The sequence below is a fragment of the Macaca thibetana genome, chromosome 1 (assembly GCF_024542745.1).
Source record: "Macaca thibetana thibetana isolate TM-01 chromosome 1, ASM2454274v1, whole genome shotgun sequence".
In the NCBI taxonomy this organism is placed as follows: Eukaryota; Metazoa; Chordata; class Mammalia; order Primates; family Cercopithecidae; genus Macaca; species Macaca thibetana.
Genome location: NC_065578.1, coordinates 96794094 through 96819379, shown reverse-complemented (window position 1 = coordinate 96819379; position 25286 = coordinate 96794094). Strand labels below are relative to the sequence as shown.

The following is a 25286-nucleotide window of genomic DNA, read 5'->3' as shown; positions in this document are numbered from 1 at the left end:
AACCTTGTCTCTACTAAAAGTTCAAAAATTAGCTGGGCATGGTGGTGCATGCCTGTAATCCCAGTTACTTGGGAGGCTGAGGCAGGAGAATTGTTTGAACCTGGGAGGCAGAGGTTGCCATGAGCCAAGATCACGGAACTGCACTCCAGCCTGGGTAACAGAGTGAGACTCTGTCTCAAAAAAACAAAAAATAAACAAATAAACAAACAAACAAAGTATTCAGAGAAAAATAACCCATCAATGTAGAATTATATACTCTGCAAAATTATTCTTCAAAAGTGAAGGAGAAATAAACACTTTCTCAGACAAAAAAACGTTGAAAGAATGTGTTCAGAGTAAACCTCCTTGCAAGAAATGTTAATGGAAGTTTTTTGAGAGAAGGAAAACTATAAAGGCCAGAAACTTGGACCTACACAAAGAAAGGAAGAACATCAAAGAAGGAATAATTTAAGGTAAAATAAAAATGTTTATTTTTCTTACCCCTAATGGATCTAATAACAATTTGTTCAAAATAATCATAGCAACAATATATTTGATTGTGTATACTTACATATAATATATATGCTTATGTATACCTATATATAAGTCCAATGAATGACAACAGTGACACAATGGACAGGAGGGAGGATACGATTTTCTTTATTATAAGATGCTCATATCATCTGTGAAGTGGTACAGGGTTACTTGATGGACTTGGATTAGCTATAGATGTATATTGTAAACTCTAGGGCAACCACTACAAAAAGTAAAAAAATAAAAAAATAATAAATTTAAAAAAAAAACAAGTGATATGCTAAAAAAAAGTAGAAAAAAAAATGAATCATATAAAATAATGAAATAAAACCACAAAAGGCAGAAACAGTATAGAAGACAAAAATAGGAACAGAGAAAAAAATAGAAAACAATAAATATAGTAGATATTAATCCAGCTATATCAATACTCATTTTGAATATCAATGATCTAAATACACCAATTAAAAAACAAAGATTGTCTAACTGAATTTAAAAACCCACCTATGTATTGCATGTAAGAAATGCACTTTCAATACAAAAACACATAGATTATAAGTAAATGGATGAAGAAAATGTATCATGCTAACACTGATCTAAAGATAGCAGGAGTAGCCATATTAATTTCAGGCAAAGCAGACCTCAAAGCAAGAAAAGTTATCAGGGACAAAAGAAGGGTATTACATAATGATAAAATGGTCAATTTTCCAGGAAGACATAAGAATCTTTAACGTGTATCCATCTAGTAACAGAGCATCAAACTATGTGAAGCAAAAACCAATAGAACAGCAAAGAGAAGTAGTGCATCTATTAGCATAATTGGAGACTTCAACACTTCTCTATCAGAAATGTACAGATCCAGCAGGCAGAAAATCAGTAAGCGCATAGTTAAACTCAACAACACTATTAGTCAACTGGACATAATTTGACATCTATAGACAACACCATTCAATAACAGAATACACATTTTTCTCAAGTTTACATGGAACATTCACCAAGGTAGACCACATTGTGGACCATAAAACACACCTTAAAATTGAAAAGAACGGAAATCATACAGTCTCTGATCTGAGAACACAATGGAATTAAATTAGACACCGATAACAAAATGTATCTGAAAAATCCCAAAATACACAGAGATTAAACAACACACCTCTAAATAACACATGGGCCAAAAACAAAATGTCAAAAAACATTAAAAATATTTTGAACTAAATGAAAATTAAAAGAAAACTTATCAAAATCTGTGAGGTGCTACAAAAGTAGTACTTAAAGGGCAGTTTATATCATTGAATACATATATTTAAAAAGAAGAAAGATTTAAAATTAATAATCTAAGTTTCTACCTTAGGAAATAGAAAATGAAAAGCAAATTAAATCTAAAGTAAGCAGAAGAAAATGAATAATAAGAGTTAGCAGAAATCAATGAAATCGAAAAAAGAAAATCAGTATAGAAAATGAACAAAATCTGATTATTTGAAAAAAAGTCAACAAAACTGATAAGCCTCTAGCCAGGCTAATGAATAAAAAGAGAGGATGTAAGTTAATATCAGAAATGAAAGGGTGGACATCACTACAGGTCCCCGGGACACTAAAAGGAAAATAAAGAACACTGTGAACAACTCTATGCCCACAGATTTGATGACCTAGATTAAATGAACTAATTCTTTGAAACTGTCAAAACTCACACAGGATAAATAGACAATCTTAATCAGCTTATATCTATTACAGAAATCAAATCAATAATTAACGACCTTCCAAAACAGAGCAAAAGACCCAGATGGGTTCACTAATTAATTCTACTGAACATTTAAGAAAAATTTCTACCAATTCTCTCAATATCTTTCAGGAACAGAGGGAATACATGTAGTCTCAAATTTATCAGGTTTGAACTTAGAAATTTTCAACTTCAAGATGGTACAAAAGCAATATACATTCAGTACACTCCTCAGCTTACAGTGGGGTATGTCCAAATAACTCCACTCATTGTAAGTTGAAAATCTCAGAAGTTGAAGCACACACTTTTGACATACAATATTTCCAGTTTATTACAGGCTTATCAGGACTTAACCCCATCGTCAGTCAATGATTGTATGAGGCCCTAATACCTAATAATTACACTAACAGCAAACCAGACAAAGACATGCTAGAAACTATAGACCAATATCTCTTAAGATGCAAAAATTATCAAAAAAATATTAGCAAATTGAATGTAACAATGTATAAAAATAATTACACACCACAGTGAAGTGGGATTTATCTCAGACATGCATGGCTGGTTCAACATTCAAAAATCAATTAATGTGATCACCTCAACAGACTAAAAAAGAAAAATCACATGATCTTATCAAGAGATGTAGATAAAGCATTTAACAAAATTCAACACCCATTCATGATCAAATCTCTCAGTAAACTAACAATACAGAGAAACTTCCCAAATTAGATAAAGAATATCTCTAAAATACCTTCAGCTAAGATCGCATTTAATGGTGAGAAATTAGAAGTTTTCACACTGAGACCAAGAACAAGGCAAGGATTTCCCCTCTCACCATTTCTTTTCACAATTATACTGGAACTTCTAGCTAATGCAATAAGACAAGATAAAGGTGGGAAAAAGGTATACAAGTTAGCAAGGAAAAAATAAAACTGTTTTTGCAGATGACATTATTGTGTACATAGAAAATCAGAAAGAATTGACCAAAAAATATCCTGTAACTAACAAGTGATTATAGCAATGTGGCAAGATTAAAGGTTAATATACAAAAGTCATTTGGTTTCTTCTGTACTAACAATGAAAAAGTTGAAGTTAAAAGAAACGTAATATTTATATTAGAATCAAAACGAATGAAATAGGTGTAAGTCTATCAAAATATGACAAGATCTATATGAGGAGAACTACAAAACTCTGATGGACTAAATCAAACAAGAACTAAATAAATGGAGAGAGATTCCATGTTCATGTGTAGGAAGACAGTACTGTCAAGATGTGAGTTCTTCCCAGCTTGCTCTATAGATGCAATGTAATCATAGTTTAAATCCCGACAAGTTGTTTTGTGGGCATTGACAAACTGATTCTGAAGTTTAAAGGCATGCCAGAAGACACAGAATAGCTAACACAATATTGAAGGAGAAGAACAAAGTTAGAGGATTGACACTACCTAACCTCAAGATTTACTATAAAGCTACAGTAATCTGGCAGTGTAATATTGGTGAAAGAACAGACAAATAGATCAATCGACCAAAAAAGACAGCCCAGAAATAGACCCACATAATAAAATCAACTGATCTTTGACAAAGCAATGAGACAATTCAATGGAGAATACATAGTCATTTACCAAATTGTACTGGAACAACTGCATGTTCACATGCAACAAAAAATTAATCTAGACACACCCTTCACCAAAATTAACTCTAAATGGATCATAGATCTAAATGTAAAGCACAAAAATATAGAACTCCTACAAGATAACATAGAAGAAAACCTAGATGATCTTGAATATGTTGATGACATATGTGTTTTTAAACATAACTCCAAAGACAATATTCATGAAATAAATTATTTATATGCTGGGTTTCATTAAAATAAAAATCTTCTGACCAGGCACGGTGGCTCACACTTGTAATCCCAGCACTTTGGGAGACCACGGCAGACAGATCACCTGAGGTCAGGAGTTCGAAACCAGCCTGGCCAACATGACAAAACCCCGTCTTGACTAAAAATACAAAAATTAGCTGGACATGGTGGTAGGTGCCTGGAATCCCAGCTGCTCAGGAGGCTGAAGCAGGAGAATCGCTTGAACCTGGGAGGGGGAGGTTACAGTGAGCAGAGATTGTGCCACTGCACTGCAGCCTGGGAGACAGAGCAAGACTCTGTCTCAAACTAACAAACAAACGAAACAAAACAAAACAAACAAACTTCTGCTCAGTGAAAGATAATATCAAGAGAATGAGAAGTCAAGCCACAGACTGGGAGAAAATATTTGTAAAAGACACATTTGAGAAAGTACGGTTATCCAAAATATACAAAGAACACTTAAAATTCAACAATAAGAAAACAACGAACCAGATTTTTAAAAATGAGCCAAAGACTTTAACAGCCACCTCATCAAAGAAGATAAACAGATGGCAGATGAGCATATGAAAAAGTACTCTGTGTCAGGAGGGAAATGCAAATTAAAACAACAATGAGGTACCACTACACATCTATTAGAATAGCCAAAATTCATAACACTGACAACATCAAATTCTGAGGAGGGTCTGGAGTAAAGGAGCTCTCATTTATTGCTGGTGGGAATACAAAATGATTTGATCCCTTTAGAAGACAGTATGTGGCAGTTTCTTATAAAACTACAAATACTCTTACCATATGATCCAACAACTCCACTCCTTGGTATTAACCCAAAGGAGTTGAAAACTTATATTTCCACCAAAACCTGCACATGGATGTTTACAGCAGCTTTATTCATAATTACCCAAACTGGGAAGTAACCAAAATATCCTTCAGTAGGTGAATGATAAACTTTGGTACATATAGACAGTGATATATTATTTAGTACTAAAAAGGTATAAATACCAAGCCATGAAAATACATGGGGGAACCTTGAATGCATATTACTAACTGAAGGAAGCCATAATGAAAAAGCTATGTACTGTGTGATTCCAACTGTCTGATATTCTGGAAAAGACAAAACTATGGAGATGGTAAAGAAATCAGTGATAGCCAGGAGGATTGGGTGAGATGAGAGAAAATGAATAGGTGGAGCACAGAAAATTTTTAGGAGAGTGAAAATACTCTGTATGATACTATAACAATGCAAACATGTCATTATATATTGTCCAAACCCATAGAATGTGTAACAGCAAGAGCGAACTCTGATGTAACTCTGTGGACTTTGTCTAATGATGCTGTGTCAATGTAAGTTCATAAGATATACCATATATATATATATATATGTCATACGTATATAACAGCTGCTACTACTACTACATGACTACATGACTACTATAGTATACACAGTAGTAGTCATGGTCTTTTATACATACATATATATTAGTCATGGTAGTTTCATGCATGCACTTTTACTTGCAGCAAGTACTACAGTCTTCATAGGGATGAAACAGAAGTTTCAAAACATCTATTAATAATAGGCCATCTTTCTTTCCACCAACATTTACTAAATTACATTAGGTGCTAGGCAATGCTGCACCTAATGATAAGAAACTAAAGGTGAATAATAATTAGCATGTTCTCCCATTGAGTGAGGTAAGAGAATTGGGACAAGAGAAGAGAATGATATAAATGAACATCTATCTGACACAGTCCAACAGGAACTGAGTAGTGGTTGGCGTAGCACACTTGAATACCAAGAGAAAACAGTGATTCTGTCTCTGAGATCATTGAGGATGATATGGTTGAGGTTAGCTCTGAGTTAAACCTTGAGAAGTAGATAGGAGACGTACAGTCAGACATCTAGGATGGCACTACAAGAAGGACCAACATCAGGAAAAGAATGGAAATCTAAAAGTACATGTAGTATGTGGTAGCCGATATATATAAGAGCTTCAGGCCGGGCACAGTGGCTCATGCCTGTAATCCCAGAACTTTGGGAGGCCGAGGCGGGCGGATCACGAGGTCAGGAGATCGAGACCATCCTGGCTAACACGGTGAAACCCCATCTCTACTAAAAAATACAAAAAATTAGCCTGGCGTGGTGGTGGGCACCTGTAGTCCCAGCTACTTGGGAGGCTGAGGCAGGAGAATGGTGTGAACCCAGGAACCAGAGCTCACAGTGAGCCAAGATCGTGCCACTGCACTCCAGCCTGGGTGACAGAGCAAGACTCCGTCTCAAAAAAAATTAAAAGAGGTTCAGTTTGGTATGTCAAGATAAGGGGCAGCAAGGTGATTTGGAGCCAGATTATAAAGAGCCAATACTACCCCATCATCAGCCCTTAACATGCATTAATGGTCGGGTGGCTATGTATCATCCCACTGGTTCCTGCTCACTTGTTCTTTCTTCTAATTTTATGATTTCTTAGGCAGTTTCATCTGGTGGTCTAGCTTAGATGGTATACAGAGCTATAGTAAACTAATTCATTGGCCAAGATCATAGAAATAAAGTTAGCCTCTGAGAATGAATATAATAAAAACTGACACACATTGAATAAAATTCACCATCTATAAAAGTAAACCAACACATTTTCTATAAAGGTTGTATAAGGAGCACAGAAAAATCATTCAAAGTATAAATATTATAGTCAAACAGATCAAGCTTTGTATCTACTCTTACTGGCCGTGCCACTGTGAGTAGTTATTTAACTTCTTGAAGGATTCTTTTTCTGTCTGTAAAGTGGGGCTAATAATTTCTATGCTGTGTTGTTCTAAGGATTAGAGATAAGTCATGTGAAATTCTAAACATAGTGCTCAGCATATGCAAATACACAGCATGTAATGGTTCTTACTGTGGTACTTAGTAAAAGTGGCATCAGTTAACTTTTCCTACATAACAAAACATCTCAAATTTAGGATTGAAAATGACTATTAATTTAGTTCATGATTGTGGATGTTAGCAATTTGCTTAACTGGGCCATGCTGCATGGTTCTTCTGGTCTTACCTGGTCTTACTCCATCTGTGGTCAAGTTCCAAGTAGGCTAGGGGCTGGCTAATCTAGGTCAGCCTCAGCTGGATGGCTTGTCTCTGTGTCATGTGGTCTGTCATCCTTCAGCAGCCTACACTGGCTTGTCGACTTGGCTTGGTAGGATTTCAAGAGAGGAAGCAGAAAAGCACCAGGCCCCTTCAAGCTTTGGTTTAACTCTGGACAACATCACCTCTACCATGTTCTGTTGATTAAAACAAGTCACAAAATCAGTCCTCACCCAAAGGTTGGGTAGATAAATGCCCCCACTTGATGGGAGTCCTTCCGAAGGGGCATGGAAACAGGGAGGTAACAGTGTTTTCAAACAATCTACCATGAGAGGGTTGAAGCCTAAAATCAACTAGAATCTCTAATGTAAATTGAAAGGATAGGAAATCAATAAGGTATAGTCTTGATGTAGTAGAGAGGAACTTGGAATCAAAAGACCTGAGCTTAATCCCTGCCTTCGCTATTGATTAACTTGACCCTGGTAAAGTAATTTAAATTATCCATGCCTCGTTATTATCAGTATAAGATTCCTTAAATTCAAGATTGTGGGGAATAAATGAGATAATGTATGTGAAAATCTGTACTAAACTGTAAATATAGAAACAAATATAATGGATAATTATTTTTGATATAAAATGTACTTTATAAATTATAAAAGAATCTAGAACCCCTTACCTTTTACCATCTATGTGTCCTTCTTATTCTGTCTCTAGAAGGTAGAAAGTACAGTGTATATGAAAATATATATTTTTAAAAATATATAAAATGTATAAACAAATACAACATAACAAATGTCATAGCAGAAAAATGCAAAGGATACTGAGGAATCTCAGAAGAGGAGTGCCAAAAGAAGTCAGGGGAGCAATGGGGCACAGGAGAGGTATCCCAGAAGGCAACGTCTACATGAGAAGCACGAATTTACTAGAGAAAATGGTTGAAAATTCAAATCCAAATGCTTAGCTGATTCGAAACCATTGTTTAGTCCCTTGCCTGCATAAACCAGGTTCCTATTTAGGTATCTTGCTTCATTTTCTGTGAAATATAACCATTTGTTTCTCCCTAAGTCAGCCAAATTGAACTACCTGAGATTTCTTAAACATAGCATATTCCTTAAATACATCATCCTTTGCTTTTGCTCCTGCTGCTCACTCTACCTGGAGTACTCTACCTCCTTGGATTTTTAAATCAATTTCCAATACAGACATACCTCATTTTATTGCAATATTGTGTTTTTTTACAAATTGAAGGTTGTGGCAATCCTGCTTCTAACAAGTCTATTGGTGCCACTTTTCCAACCGCATACACTCACTTCATGTTTCTGTGTTCATATTTTGGTAATTCTTGCAATATTTCAAATTTCTTCATTATTGTTACACCTGTGATCTGGGATCAAACCTGCAGTGTCTTCGAGGTATACTTCTAAGTGTCCATGGGTGATTTCATAATTGGTCGAGTGTTCCTGTTGTATGGTGCCTTCCCTGATTCACACAGCTACAAATGATTACCCTTTCTTTTGCTCTTATTTTATCTTGGTTAGTGTTATTTTTTGTATCAATTTTCATGTTTCCTTTATTATGTCATATGCTTTGACCATTCCTTATACATTTAAACAAAAGGAACAGAAATATGATCAAGATAATTCAGCATGCAAATTACACTCAGGAAGCAAAGTAATTCAGTGGTCAAAGCAAAAGTTGCGCTGTGGTCTTGTATAGCCTATTATTTTATCCTGAAATTGGATTTGAAGCCAAAGTGTGATATGAGGAGGTTTGTCTCTTTAGAATAATTTGGCACATAGCATAGGCTGAAATCAGATATGGGGCAACTAATAAGGAAACTTCTGCAGTAATCCAGGGAAGAAATGGTGAGGATCTTAATACAGTCACAATGAGGAACATGGAGATATTTGAGAAATAAACTAGAGCAGTACTTCTCAAACTTCCCTGTACTTTAGAACCACCTAGAGAGCCTTGAAAAACTCTGATGCCTGCACCTCACTCCATACAAGTTAACTCAGAATCCTTGGGATTGTTATCATTTTTTAACTCACTAGATAATTTCAATGCTCAGTCAAGTTTGAAAACCGGTACTTGGTAAATCATTGGATGTGGGTGACAAAGATAGGATATTCCTGGTTTTCTAATCTGGGACAAAAGAGTGAAACATAAATATATTTAGTGTGGATAAATAAGCAAATTTAGAGTGGAGAAATTTAAGTTTGGTTTTGAACAAATGGAAATTTGGTGCTAACAGGTAGTCATATATGCAATTCTTGCACTTAGGAAAAATGTGCAGTTTAGAGGTATACGCTTTTGGGATTTTCTGCATGTATTAATAGATATTATTCATAATCATTGCGAATATGATGTTTAGTGAATGCATGTGAAATGAGACTAAAAGAGGACCGTGAGTGGACCCTGAGAGCATCAACATGTGAGAAATTGGCAGAGGTAGAAAAAGGAACACCAAAAAAAAAAAAAAAAAAAAAAAAAAAAAAAAAAAAGGAAAAGTAAGTGGTATCTCTGAAGCTCAGTTCGAAGAGGGATTCAAGAAGCTGGAGGTGGTTAGTAGTCTTAAATGCTGAAGAGAGTTTAGTACAGATCTGGGCTGAAAAGTATCTAATATATTTGGTGAGGTCACTGTTAACCTTGAGGAGATCAATTCCTAAGCATATTGGGGACAGGAACTAAATAAAAACATATGGAGTGATCAAAAAGGGGAGGAAAAAGCAAGTTACTGTAGCTCCTGGACTGGTACAGTGGTTGTTTCCTGTTGTGTTGGAAAACATCTCTGATTTTTTACAGAAAATCTTGTATATTGTTTAACTTTAAATATGACTTTTCTGGATTTGAAATAGTTTCGTAAATAAGACATTTGTCAGCCCCCAAATAAACCAAAAATTGAATTTTTAAATAATTTTAAAAGACAGCTTGTAAGCATACTAGTCTCATTTATGACCATTAAATAAGCAATGAGCAAATAAAATTTGAAAAGCTTATTAATTTCACCTTAAATGTCTTATGGTTAATGTGTCTATTTCAGGAATATTGCACCAATCTCACTTTCACTATATTTGAACTAAGACATAAAGGACATCTAAAATTTGAATGTTGTATGGTTAATTAACATTTAATAAACTTATTTTCTTTGTTTAAATGTCTTTGAAAATCAAATGTCTCATGCTGTTTTTCCTCATCAATATAATCCCAGTAGTCTTAGCAATGATTTTGTTAAAGTGTTTGACAAAACCTGACTTGGCTACTTGTAATTTATAGTTGTTCACCCCTGTCACTTTGCACTTTTTCCCTACTAAAAAATTTAGATTGTCTTGAAGCTGAATTGTTGACTGGATTTCCTATGTAGTTCACAGTATGGTTACAGAATACCAAAACAGCATTGTCAATGTGTTTTAAAAAGCATGGGCTTGAAGTCAACGGGAATTTGACAAGACAGCCTGCTTGTTATTGTAAGCCATTGCAAGTTTTATGTTGTTCTCCACCTTAATTTTTAATGTGTAAGCTTTAATGACATTCAGTTTTTAAAAGCTACTTAATAAAATAATTTTATTTATTCCCTAAGGAAATGGAATTGTCAAAACAAAAAAAAAGGTGACCATTAAATTTGATTCCTTTATTTAAAAATTCAAAGGATGACAGTGGAAGCCTTATAGTACTACTTTTTTTTTTTTTTTTTTTTTTTTACCAAGTAGGCATCTACCCATTGTTTTTCACCTTTGAGATACCTTTCAGAGAGAAAGAAATATGCAAAATTTGATTAGTAAATTATTATACTTTGCATTTTATATGCTTCGAAATGTTAATGTCTCATAGAAATTAGATGTTTACAAAAAATATGTACATTTTCTTAAATTGTATTAATTAGTCAAAATGAAAGTCAAAACTATTAAATACTCCAATTTAAAAGTGTTTTCTACAAAGCAGAATTCACTAAAAGAATGACTTTTCAGGAGCACCTCAAATTTTAATGACTGAAGCATTTAAAAGCATCTTGATAAAATGGACCTCAACTCTAAGACAATCTATAAAACCCAATTTTATGTTTTCAGTAATATAAAGAGGACTGTAATCTATGTTCCAATTTTGTAAATCATCTTGTCCTTTTATTTTTACTAGTCATATTTTCATAAATATTGTCAACACCGATTAAATACATCTGCCTTTTTGACCTAGTAATCATACCATATTCTTAGCAAATTTGTTTTCCCTTTCTTTTCTTTCTTCCCTTTTTTTTTTTTTTTTTTTTTTTCAAAGACAAAATCTCATTCTGTCACGCAGGCTGTAGTGCAGAGGTACAATCATAGCTCACTGAAGCCTCCAAACTCCTGGGCTCAAGCCATCCTCCTGCCTCAGCCTCCTGAGTAGCTAGGATTACAGGCATATGAGCCACTATGCTTGGCCCATTTTTAGAGACTATTTCATACTTTCATCTCTTCCTCACAGTCACAAACCCGTAACTAGTTCTCTTTACCCTCAGCAAGAGACCTTACATCCTAGTTCATAATGAAAATGTAGACACCAGGAAGAATGATTTTACTTTTTCCACATCGAATTTAGAAACCTAAATGTATCCATAGTTATTTTTCTCTCTCTACTCGTTTTTTATCCTGTTAAATAGAAACAATGCCTCTGCCTCTCTTAAAGGCCACTTTCTCCACTTGTACTCTCGATTCATCATCCCCTGTTCCCTTTTCAAGAGCTTCTTTCTCTTTCTCAAATCATTTTCACCAGTGTAAAAACATACTCAAATATAGTCCATTAAGAAAAAATCATTAGTCCTCCCATGACCTTGTACAGGTTGCCCTCATTTGTCTTTCAGCTAGCCCAAGAAAACGTTTAGAGAGATTTGTGTATTGCCTCTACTTCTTCATATTCTATTCACTCAACTCATTCCAGCCTGACTTTTGTCCCTGTCACTTCCCTGAAACCCCTCTTATAAAGGTTATGAATGATTTTTCTCTCTTCAAATCCAGTGGACACTTTTCTGCTCTTTGACGCAGACTTTCAGAAGCATTCATCACGGTTGATTGTTCCTTACTTTTTGGAACACTTCCTTCTCTTGGCACGACATCACACTCTCTTGTGCCCCCAGGTCAGTCCTAGGGCCTTTCTTTTTCCCTGTATTATTTTCTTCCTTTTGTGAAGTCATCTAGCCTGGTGACTTCAAATACCATCATATTTTGAAGTCTCTAAAACTTGCACCTTTATCCTTGACCTCTTTAGTGAATTCTCCACTCATGTATCCAGTGGCACAATTGATGTCTTCACTAATGCTCTGCTTACTTAGACGTATTAAATGTAAAATATTGTAATTGGACCTCTTCAATATTCCCCTACTACTTTCTTCATTAGACTTTATTCTATCTCAGTAAATTATTTGCATTCACAGTTCAGTAGTTCAAGCCAAATATCTCAGATCATTCTTAATTTCTACTTTTCTCTGTCTCTCTAAATCTGAGCATTCGCCAACTAGAACCTCAGAGCTATCCACTTCTCTATATCTCCATGGATATCATGAAAGCCACATTATTTCTACATAATCAGACTCCTTGCTTTCACCCTTAACCCCCTTATCCCATTCCATATAGTAAGAAGCATCTTTTGAAAATGTACATCAGATTATTTTATCACCCTCCTTTAAACCTTTCTGTGGCCTGCCATTACACCTACAATAAAACCCAATCTCCCACAGGGTTCAGAGCTCCCAGAGATCTGGCTATTGCCTGCTTCTCTCATTTTCTTTCATACTATTCCTGTCCTCTCATGAATCTACAACCACAAAAGCCTTCTTTTTTCCCCTTGAACATACCATGCTCATTCCCAACTCAGTCTTTGCACCTGTAGTTACTTCTACATAGCTGGCTGCTTTTACTCACTTCTGCATTTTATTTAATATGAGGTGCCATCTCATCTCTCAGTTTTCAACTTAGGGAGGTTTTTACAGACTATGTATCTGATATGCATATATGTATTCTGGTGATTCTCTGTCATGCTCTCCTCCTCTATTACTGTCTTCCTAACAATAATATTGTAAATAGGTCTAACAATTGGAACTGGAAATGGTCCAATTAATGTATCTTTTCTTTTTTAATCATTATGACATTTTCCTCCCTAAAATGTAAGCTTCAGGAGGGCAGGGACTTTTTCTGTCTTGTTCATCACTTCAGAGTTAGAACAGCTATTGGCATATAGTGGGGCTCAAGAAATATTGGTTGGAAGTTGAATGCACGAAGATGCTAAGTCAATTTCTTAAGCTCCATTTTGTGTGCCATTTAATTCCTCTTATAGTAGATGCTCAATTTGCTTATTAATCAATTAGGTGACATTGAATCTCCCACCAGACTGTGTAACATAAAATGTAGGATGGGGGGAGACAAAGTTCAAATATTATGTAGCATCTGGGTTTCACTATCTGCTCATTCAAATAGTGTTTTAAAATATGAGCCGTAAAAGTTGAGCACTGGAAATGGCATAAATTAAGTGAAATACTGATATAGAAAAAGGTTGCTTTGATTTAAGAATATATTTCATTGGGTATTTATTTCTAATAACATTGCATGATGTCTCATGATATAAAATATCCATCATTCTGTTTTTTTCATAGAAAAAAAAATCTGTTCCCTCCTGCTTGATTAAAAATAAAATACAGCAAAACACTGAAGGGCCTTGTAATCATCAAATAGATATTAAATTGTGTCCAGTGTCCTTTTAGCGTTAATGTCTTTCACCTGACTCTGAAAAATTGCTATCTCTTTTAATAAAAAGTAAAATTACTTTTTGGTCATCTTTATTTCTCAGAAATAGAATGCTACCACATATTTTCACAAACCATCCTCTGGTTTTAGATAAGGATATTTAAAATCCTTAGACCATTTCACATTTCTAAAATAAATATGAAGTTATTTTTTCCTGAAATTTAATTGATTTAAAAAATTGCTTTGAAACATGACAATTGTAGCTTAGCATGTAGTAATTGTCAAGACTTTTAAATCATAAAGCAAGAATGTAAAAATGGAATTTCCTTAAGCTAAAATGTGGTATTTATTAATTTAAATACACAGATATGTTAGTGAGCCATCTGGCCTTAAAAGTGGTGCAAAGGGGATCTCTTTCCATCTCGTGTATTTGTGTACTTTCCACTGTCTCTGCTTTTCTTCCCAGTGTAGTAAGCTTTGGGGTGGGAAAGTGGTTGAGGCGTCAGTGATCACCAGCAGCTGTGAACAAACTTCACACACACACACACAAAAATCAAACTTCACACAAAAAAAATCAAACTTCACACACACACACAAAAAAATCTTTAGCTTTCCCAGTTCCACTGAAGGATTTTGATAGGAGCAGAGTACCCAATTCCTGTGATTAGTGCAAGTGGGGATACTTTCTCTTTTGGGGGGGCAAGAAGGTAGAGTCTGCTTTCAATGGATAGGGAAAGGAGAACAGGATAGTGCTTGGCTGCTCAGAGCATACAATGGAAACCTCCGCTTACCATAATATGTCTCTCCCATCGGTGTCCACCCCTCCTCAGTCAGAGGCTGCCCACCAGCATTCGATGGCATGATTCTCTCAATATCCTGAACAACTCTCTGGATGATATTTATTTTTCTTCATCAAGCCCAATTGTAGTGCCTCATGATTCTCAGCAACCTACAGGGCGAACAATTATCTTAACTAACCCTGGCACAGTCAATATAAATTTGAAGTGAAAAATAGCTCTGTTAAAATTAAAATTGCCATGTAAAAGAGAGAAACAGTGTTAGCCCCTAGTTGAGAGCACATATCATATCCTACTGTCAAGGCTGGTAAACCTTGCTTCCCTTGTGTGGATTTCTTTGGTCAACCCATCTGCCTAGCTAGATTCAGCCCACCTGAAAGGTTTTTCTTGTCCTCCATGGAACCCTGAGAGGGGAGCTGGAGAGAGGGGTGCACATGCTGTGACTGTGCTGATTGAGCAGCCACTTCATAGTTGCATGGGAATGTGAATTAGGGGATTATTTTGTTATGCTAGGAGGTGGGGGGTTTTGTGGTGGTGGTTGTTTTATTTTGTTTTAAGAAAAAAATTTCCTAAAAATGTATGCTTATTGCTTATCAGTTTCACCACAGGGTAACTAGTATCTAATAGCTAATTTTTTTGTTTTTCTTCAGTCTGTATCTTTGTACTGTCTCTGCCCTTGAAGTTCTAGCAACAAGCCTCAGGGCTCTGCTCATTCCCTAAATCCTTAGATTAACAGACTGTTTTTTACTTGACCTCTGCCTTGTGGCCACTGAAGACAATAGAATGCTGTCACCTGCCCCCAGGCATCATCCCAGTTGATTTTTCGTTTCAAATAAGGTCCTTAATCTCTCTCTCTCTTTCTGTTTTGTTTTGTTTTGCTTTGCTTTGCTTTGCTTTGCTTTGTTTTGCAAGGGATGCCTACACCAAGAGGTGTTAGGTCTAGTCCTGGAAGATCTGGTGCCCTCTTTGATATTTCTCCTTGATCTTTTTTCCAACTGGAGAATAGGGTATAGCACCCCTGAGCAAGATCTTAGATCACTTGGAAAGGGTGGAAAGCATCTCTAACTAAAACTGCATAATTACATGGTGACCCTTTTATGGTTGCAAATGAAACTTGGAGTATGACTTTTCACTTCTTTTAGCCCCTAGAGAAAAGGCCATGGAACAAGCATTCTTACATTTTTCTCACCAATTCTGAAAAGCTGTAGTTTCACTAGACGAAAAAAGTTGAATCCTAAACTCAATGAATAATAATTTGGCATGCTTAATTTTCTCTATCCATCATCTACTTTTACTTTCTTCTCTTTGTTCCTCTCTCTAAGGAATCTATTCAAAATTGCTGTTTCTCCTGGCTTCCATATTTCGGAAAGTTGTTTAACCTTTATGTGACTAATGTTCTGCGAATTTCTCAGTGGCTTTGATTCAGACTCTCAGATCTTTTGCTTCCTTCTTTTTAATTGCTTCTCTAGTTGATTAGTCCTGTGTATTTTAATATCTGATTATTTTTTCATCACCAAGACAGATACCTTCATCAGCCCTAATCACTCTTCACTCTTACTCATATCATCGCCAGCAGTTTTCAATTGTTTATTTTTCCCTTCTCTAACTTATGATATCCATTTCTACTTAATCTTCTTAAAAGGGTAAGCTGACAATGCAACCCCTTGCTCCTAAACCTCTGGTGACCTCATTCATTTTTTCTTTCAGTCTTTGATACGTGCCAAATACCATGCTAGTTACTGTAGATAAATGATGACTAATGCAGAGCAGCCCCAGCTTTCATGGTGTTTGTAGTCTATCCGGAAAGAAAAAAAAGGAAAACTTTAAAGACAGACTTCTCTCCCTGGTTTTTAGAACTCTCTCCAATATGGTCACAATTTTGTATCCTCCTGATGAAAACATTTATCTGACTTTTACAGCATATCTTTGGATTTTTCTCAACGTAAATAAAAAAGCTCTATGAAGTGAGAGCATAATGGCTTTTAGAGGATTCTTAACACTAGACTCTGCAACTTTAAGCTTGGCACAAACTCTTTGTGTCTCAATCTCTTACTTTATAGAGATAGAATCTTGCTCTGTTGCCCAGGCCGGAGTGCAGTAACACGATCATAGCTCCCTGTAACCTTGAACACCTGGAGTCAAGTGATCTTCCCATCTCAGCTTCCTGAGTGGCTGGGACTACAGGGTCAGGTCACCACACCCAGCTAATTTTTCTATTTTTTTGTGGAGACAAGGTATTGCTATGTTTCTCAGGCTGGTAATGAATTCCTGGGCTCAAGCGATCTTCCTGCTTCTGCTTCCCAAAGTGCTGGGATTATAGGCATGAACCACCGCACCCAGCCTCAATTTCATAGTCTTTAAATGATAATGATAGGAAATAATTACTTACATGTAAGTATTTGCTTTGGGCTAGCAAAACCTAGTGGTTAAAAGCACAGACTCTCAGTCAGTCACACTGCCTGGCTCTGGGTCCTAGCTCTGCTCCTTATCAGCTATATGACTGTCAGGTCTCATTGCCTTGGCGTCTTCATCTGTAAAGTGGGGAGAATAACACTGGGAATGATTAAATAAGTTAATAAAGTAAAAACCATTGAAACAGTGCCAAGCACACTGTAAGAGCTATATAAGTCTTAGCCATTTCTGTTAAATTTCTGTTATTACTTCTCTTTTCTTTTCTTTTTTGAGATGGAGTCTCGCTCTGTTGCCCAGGCTGGAGTGTAGTGGCAGCATGATCTTGGCTCACTGCAACCTCCACCTCCTGGTTCAAGCAATTCTCCTGTCTCTGCCTCTTGAGTAGCTGTATACAGGCACATGCCACCATGCCTGGATAATTTTTGTATTTTTAGTAGAGATGGGGTTTCGCAATGTTGGCCAGATCTCGAACTCCTGACCTCAAGTGATCCACCCGCCTCTGCCTCCCAAAGGGTTGGGATTACAAGTGTGAGCCACCACGCCTGGCCAATTTCTGTTATTACTTTTCTTAATAAGTGGCACTACTATTCATATTTTACCAATCAGGAAACTAAATACTTTGACCAGAGCCACGTGTAAGTGACAGAGTCAGGGTTCTAACCCGGGCATCCTAGTTTCAGAGGAGGCACTAGTAATTACTACTCTATACAGTCTCCATTATGGGATTTTGGTAATAATGTAGTTAAATAATATGTAATAAAATTTAAAACTATAATGCACTATGAATATTTAAGGTATTATGTATACTATAATGAGTTATGTTTGAAAGAAACACTAATTTTTTTTCTTTTCCATCACTTAAAACCTTTTCACTAGACCAGTAATTACAAACAGCATTTTAACGGCGTTGTATAATTAGACAATCCCTTCAGATACATGCATGTATTTACATTGCTACTTTCAGAGGATGGCAAAGTCAGTAATATCATTTCTATTTTGAAAAAGAGAATGCTGAGGATCAGAAAAGTTAAGTAACTTGCCCTCGTGTTCACAGATACTAAATGAGAAAGTCTCCTAATGTAATTCCAAAGCCCCAAATGTCACCCTGTGTTTTGCTATCATACCCTGCTGTTTTCTAATGATTTATTTTTTTAACAGTTTGAAAACTAATTTTATAATATAGTGTGCCATTATAAATTTATATAAATATTAATGTATCTTTGTGTACAACTGCATAACGACTTGAACTTATACTCTTTTTCTTTTTAAAGATTGTGATTGCTAGCATCATGTGCAGTTACAATAAAAATGACTGGATGGAACTTGCCAAAAAGTCTGAGGTAATGGTTACTTTCGTATATATTTATTTCATTTCTTCTCTCCTATTTTTATTAGTTTTAAATAAAGAGCTGCCATGAAAAATAATGCAGTAGAAGTAAAATTGAATTGAAAATGTAACTTAAAACATTTTTATTATAATTTGTTTACCCTGTGTTTTCATTAAAATGATGGAAATGTAAATTTAAAAGGAATTTATTCTATAAAAGCAGTCCCTTGGATTTCACTCACTACCTAAAAATCCTTTATTCTCTGGATCCATACACTCTTTATTTGCATGTTAAGCAAACTGTATATTATGATGGATGCCATGATAAAATTTAATTCTACCTTTGAGAGTCTAACTTGATCTTACCTTGCCATTAGGCAAACTAGTTTGACAGTAAGAGAAGAAATTTTGAATATAAAACTCTTGAATATTTAAAGTATAAAAGGTTCATTTAATACTATTCTAGTTTGAATACAGACATGCATAAAAGAGTGGGACAGAATGCTCCTGAATGGAACACTAGTCAGCAGGTTTTCCATAATATAAATTGAATCCTGCACAAATGCAAACAAGTAACCATGTGCCTCAAATTTGTATTTCAAATAGAAAAATACATACTTAAAATTATACACTTATGTCCATCATGCTGTCATGGAAAATAGTCTGGAGAGTCTTAGCTGGGGTTTCTTGAAAACCTCTCAGTAATATAGAAGACTAAATCTAACGATACCGATGAACTAATTGAGGCTACATTATAAAATACTGCAAAGCTCTCTATAGTGTTCAAAAATGTTGATTATACCTTTTATTTGGATATTTTAAAAATGAGAAAGGAAAAAATTACTTCTGGGACTTAGAGGGGTGAAATTAAACATGATCAGTAATTGGCCTCGTGATCTTCCGTGCTGGGTTCATTTGATACATGTATTTACCTAATTGACCATGAAATCTTCCACAGAGCCCATGCTTGGCTTGAGCTGTGCCAATTTTAAGCTGACTATGATGAATGGCTTTATCATGCCGCTTGCTTCTCTGCCTTTCTGTAAGAACAAAATACTTTTCAAAAATTTTTTTTTCAATATTAGACATTAATTTTTAAATAGGCAAGATTACTTTTTATAAGTCAAAAGCCTTTAATTATAAACAAACTGGCTAACCTAAAGATATCTTTCACATTTCATATGTTTCTTTAATTTCCGTTTTATTTAATATCACCTTCTAATTACTCTATAGCAAAAACATAAATAAAAAGAAAGGAAGAAAGAAAAAAGAAAGAAGGGAGGAAAAGGTATACCTTTTGTTCAGTCAAAACGGTCTGCAAAATCTCCCCATAGGAGAGCAGTCTGCATAACAAGAAGGTATGATAATATCAATTAAAAAATAAAAATCTTCACTATAATCCTAAATCTGGACTAGCCCAGGAGATATCACATGAAGGAAGTATCCCCTAGGCCTTCACAGCTTCTAGGAGGGTAATATTAAGCAGCATGATTTCATCACAGTTCATATGGTAGGCACCCAATAACATTTTATAGAATCAGTATTTGGTTTTGATTTTATGAATATGTTTCAAAACAGGTTAAAACAGATTTCCTTACAATGGAAAAATCGACATTAAAATCTTCAAAACCAACAAAAACATATTCAAGTCCAAGTTACTGTACTACCTAACATGTACATTTCTTTTGGGTGTGGTGGCATAGGGATGTAAGAAATCAGAGACACCACACCAGCACTCTTGCATGCCAACTGTTTTAAGTTTAGCTAATGATGTGATGTGATGATGTATACTAAATCTTAAGTTTATAAAACCCTCTTTATGGCTGATTAATTCTTGAATTACACAATAGAGAGCTGAGGAAACCTGCTATCAGCTTTTTGCTACTTTATCTGAAACAGAAATGACACATATGGAGCAGTAGAACCTTAGAATGCATACCCGTTTCGTGTTGTCTTCTATATTCTTCAACCTGGCTTGACTTTGTCATGTTTTTGAGCACCATAAAGAAGTTTCTACTGCTTGTGTCAAATCAGTAACATTGTTAGAATCTGGTTAGCTTTCTTGGTCCACGTACCTGACCACAGGCTCTCTTGCTTTTCTGGAACCTTGGTAGTATACTCCAAATTTATGCAAAAGAAGATTTATGAAACACCTACTATGTATAAAGTCCCTGACCAGCCAAAGCAAAGATGAACAATAGGGAGCAATCAGATATATGCCAAATTGAGCCATTGCTGAAGGTTCACAGTATTCACTTGTCAATGGATCTTTAATCCAGTATAGTCCATCTTGAATCAATTTCTTTCTTAATTTGTAATTAGCCTTGAAAATAGAGCCTGAGTCAAAGTTAATGTGAAAAAAGCTTTATTGAAGTATATAATCTCAGAGCAGTAAGACTGAGGAGAAAAGAAAAATGAGATGGGGAGAAGGGAAAACAAGCACAATATGGTGTGTTCCAGAGCTGGACACAACTTCACAAGGAAATGCAGCCAATTGCTCAGTTATATGGGACAAGGAATAGCACATCATCTCACAATATGATAGAATCACCCATTGTCTCATCACTTTCTAGGAAAGGAAGTGGAAGGAATGAGTCTACTGGCTCCTTCAGTTTCCTGTCTCTCACCGGTCCCATTTCACACCATAGGGAAGCTAGATTTCCTAGCGTGGGGTGTGATGCTTCATGTAAACCCAGAATTGAAGGGAAAGGCCAGAGCCTCCTGATCGGGCGTGGGCACTGGTGCTCCTGGAGCTCTCACTTTGACAGGCTCAGTGGAGGTTGTGACACAACCCAGTCTCATCTGGAGGGAGTCTGTGAGAGTGGACAGTTACTGAAGGAGATGTGAAGATAGCAACAGGGACTCGGGTTTCCCTTTGAAGTAGCGGCAAAATTCCTGGGTGACAAGTGGTGCCATCAAATTTGAGGAAGCATATAATTGGCTGTGGTCCAAAATGCATCATTACCAAGTTTATCAGCAATAGCTCCACTAATCATCTTGCTCTCAACCAATCCAAATTCTTTCCATCTTTCCTAATTTCAGAACCCTTGACTTGACCATTAAGTGCTACTTGGCCCTTCCCCTGCCTGCCTCTCTCCAGTGTCACTGTGGATCTGTTTTCTGCATTCCAGATCCTGCTGCCTTCTTTTCCTCCTCCAACATGTTCCCAACTCAGAAAGTTTGCTGTTCCCTTGGCCTGCAATGTTCTCTCTTCCTCAACCCTGAGCCTCCAACCACATAGGTTAAACCTCCCTGTCCTATATTCTAAGCCCCTGTCTTCAGAGGCCAGTTGACCAGATAGTTAATGAAGCTTAAGCTTCAGGGCATTTACTTGCATGGACCATTTCCAAGTCCCTGTACCTAACTCTGTGTTTACAATGTTTGGTTATCGTTTTTTCCTTAAAGAGGGTTTTCCAAATTACTTAAGCATTAGGCTCCCCAAAATCTGGATCTACCTCTGCCTGTGCTTTTCCTCTGTAGCATATAATAAAATGGTGATTAACAATTGTGTCATTAGTCATTACTAATAGTTCCTCTGTCCTGCTTGTTAGAAAGCATTACACAAATAATGTATTTGTGTAATGTAAATAGTGAAATAATGTCCATGGGGATCGAGACCCCTGTGTGGTTCACTGCTTAATCCTCAATTCCAAGCACAAGGCTTTCTCTACCAGCAGATATTTGTTGAATGAAGTAGAAAAGAAGTATACAATTTGAGTATTGCCATGTGGCAAACAAAAAGGAAGCCATTACAGAATAAATGGGAAGAGTGGTATTTTATTTGGCACCCATGAACTTGAAGGGTTTAAAATCCAATGATGATGATTTTAAGTCAGGTACCTGATGAGGGATTGCCAAGGTTCTGACCACCTTTGGTAGGAAGAGACAAGGAAGATCCAGCAGAAAGGCACAGGCACTAAAACCAAGTTCCCATACTATTCCTAGCGGAGCCAAAATAAAACACTAACAAGCCAGGTTCCTATCAGTTTTTTTAGCTGAATCTGGGCAGCAATACGTCATGAATTTAATAGCTGTGAGAGTTAGAAATCTCAAATAGTTTGAGGTAAAAATCAGACAGAGGCACATTACAGAAATATGTAGGACCAGTTGGATATAAGTTTCTGAACAGGGACAGTAAACAGGACAGAATGGAATCACAGGAGATAGACACACAGCTGGAGATGAGAGATAGTAACTGACTTTATGTCCAGTGGGGCCCAAGCTAAGAGTACTTTACCTGTCCCAGGTCTATCTCGGAGAGTTTTAAGATCCCAGAGAACTTTAACTCCAGTTTTGGATAGTTGAGACTAGAGGATAGCATTGCTACTTAGAAAGTCAACATCTAACCCCATGTATTCATTTAACGGAAGAAATTAAGAGGGATCCAATAATTGTGCCTTTCATGCCCCACTACAGTACGCTGTTCTCACCCTACTTGAGCTCTGATGTCCTTTGCCAGCCCCTATCACCCATGGAAGTCTTCCCTTCCCACTTGGGCTGTGATACACCACACCATGCCACTGGCCATGTAGACATCCTTCTGGCTCTGCTCTGCATAGGCTGGACATCCCACACTGGGCCCTCATGGCTGCTCCTCAAATGCTCATGCTCACCTGCCTTACCTTGCCCTGACCAATGACTTCAGAGCTGTAGTGATCAGGAAGGTAAGGGAAAGAAAGGAAGAGGTAAGGAAAGAAGGAGAAGAGAGGAGAAGTGCTTTGTGCCTGATTTTGTTGTATATGTTGCACAAGAGTTTGTAGTTTTGCCACCTTAGTTTCTCTGGGTGTTTTTATAAAGTGGTTCAGAGAATTTTGAAAATTATACCACTGCCATATTCCAAGAATTTCTCAGGATAGTTTTCCTTTCCCTCCTGAGGTATAGACAATGTAGGACCAGATGAGTTCTCTTAAATCATTTTAATATCAAGGCAGAGGAAGGACAAGTCAGAGGTCTTGTTGGATGGATAAATAAGTATTTAGATAGATAGATGATTGATAGGTAGGTAGATTGACAGATAAAGTATTTAGATAGATAGAGTACACCTTTATAGTATTTACTATATTCCGGAAGTCATTTACTTACTTAGTTTTTATCACTCCTCTTTAAACTTTTATATATGTTAAAGCTCTTATTTTTCTTTTCAGTTGACTTAAAACTGTAAAAAATAAACTTTCTCTTTTGGCACTTCTCATTTCCTGTATTAGCCTTGGAAACATTTAAAAATACATCTCCCTAGAATTTTTCTGTGCAAATATCAAATTTATTTATACCTTATAACAACAACTCTGTGACTTCGTTCCACTTTTTTAATATATTTTTATTTTTAATTTTTTTTTTTTTTTTGGAGTTCTAACGTATCACTGACTTGATGTTTTCCTCTTTTTTTTTTTTTGAGGAAACTAAGGCCAAAAGTAGTGAAATAATGTATTCAAGTTCACACAGATAGGATGGAGTAAAAGTGGGATTCAAACCCATAGTTTGGCTCAGAGTCCACACTATCTATATACACACACACACACACACACATACACTCTACTGCATGTAGGTGGATGATAAATAGATAATGTAGGAAATTAGTAACAGTGTATTTCCTATGTCACTGCCATCACTAGGCTATTTCATTTTATAACCATTTAGGTGAGGTAGAATCAACTCTGGGTAAGTGACTAAACTAAAAAGCTTGTGACTAACAAGAATCAGAATGCATGCCCAATTTCAGTTAATTTAACATTTCATGCTAATTCAGCAATTAAGGCTTTTTGAATGGTTAGAGTTGCTTGGAAATGGAATTAACTGCCTTTTATGGTGGTGTGCATCCTGAGACAGGAATTTTCAAGCAGAGGCCACATGAATGTTCCTGTTCTCATGGTGTCACCTTGAACAGCATTGTCTGTTTTTGACACTTGGATGCACATTTCAAAGGCCTTTCCAGGTGTGTTTGGTGAGTGGGCATTTGTATATGTGTATAATGTTGGGGAAATTGTAATAATTAGTCATTGAAAAAATTTTATATTGGACAGATGATTTTAAAATGTTTTAATTTTTGCTTCAAACTTGGAAGCTATAAGGATATCGAGCTGTTACGTTTTTCGTAACACGCTATGACAACTCCAGCCATAAAATAAGTGATTTGTAGTAAATTATAATAGTGGGCACAAATGCAGGTCCTGGACTCAAAATGCTTGGGTTAAAGACCCTACTATCAGCTATAAGCTGTGGGATGTTGGATAAATCACTTGAACTCTTTAAGTCTTACTTTTATCAATTATAAAGTAGAAATAATGATATATCCTACCTCTTAGAGTTGCTGTGAGGATAAAGTAAGATAAAACATACAAAGGACATAGTAAAGTGTCTGGCATGTTGTAAATGCTGCATTAATGTTAGCTATTATTATGTAATATGGTAGCTAGGTGTAAGTTTGAAATGCAATATGCATAATATAAATATGTATACAATTACCTTGCAAAGCCTTATTTAATCCAAAATGATGTTGAATTGATTTGCTATTAATTGCTGCATTTCGGTTAAATAGAGAAGTCTAAAGGAAATATTTGAAGTAACCAGGAAATAATAAGAAACATGTTATATGCATATATTTGCACTATACAGTCTTTTTGCTAAGCTGGTAATTACTGCATGGCATGGTTTTGAGACAGGTCATATTATCCACAGTTGACACTTGAGCAGCTGGAGACAAAGAAGGTTGACTGACTTGTACACATCATCCCCAATTCCTTAGCTACAGGCATAAGATTTGAACTTAGGGTTCAGCAGGCTGTGCTCATCCATGCTCACTACCAAACCATCAAGGAAAGAGTAGCATGGTTTTCAGCAATTCTCAAATAACATGAAGCCTTTTAAAATCGGATTAGGAAAGCAAAAC

The 25286-nt window shown here is 36.0% G+C and overlaps 1 protein-coding gene across 4 annotated transcripts in view; it reads left to right on the top strand.

Annotated features, from left to right (window-relative positions):
- Positions 1–25286, top strand: part of DPYD (dihydropyrimidine dehydrogenase) — an 861482-nt gene that overhangs the window by 532413 nt on the left and 303783 nt on the right. For all 4 annotated transcript variants that reach the window (XM_050807345.1, XM_050807361.1, XM_050807352.1 and 1 more), the window contains one exon: positions 18345–18413. In XM_050807345.1, coding sequence (XP_050663302.1) covers positions 18345–18413 — 69 coding nt within the window. The remainder of the gene's footprint in view (positions 1–18344; positions 18414–25286) is intronic.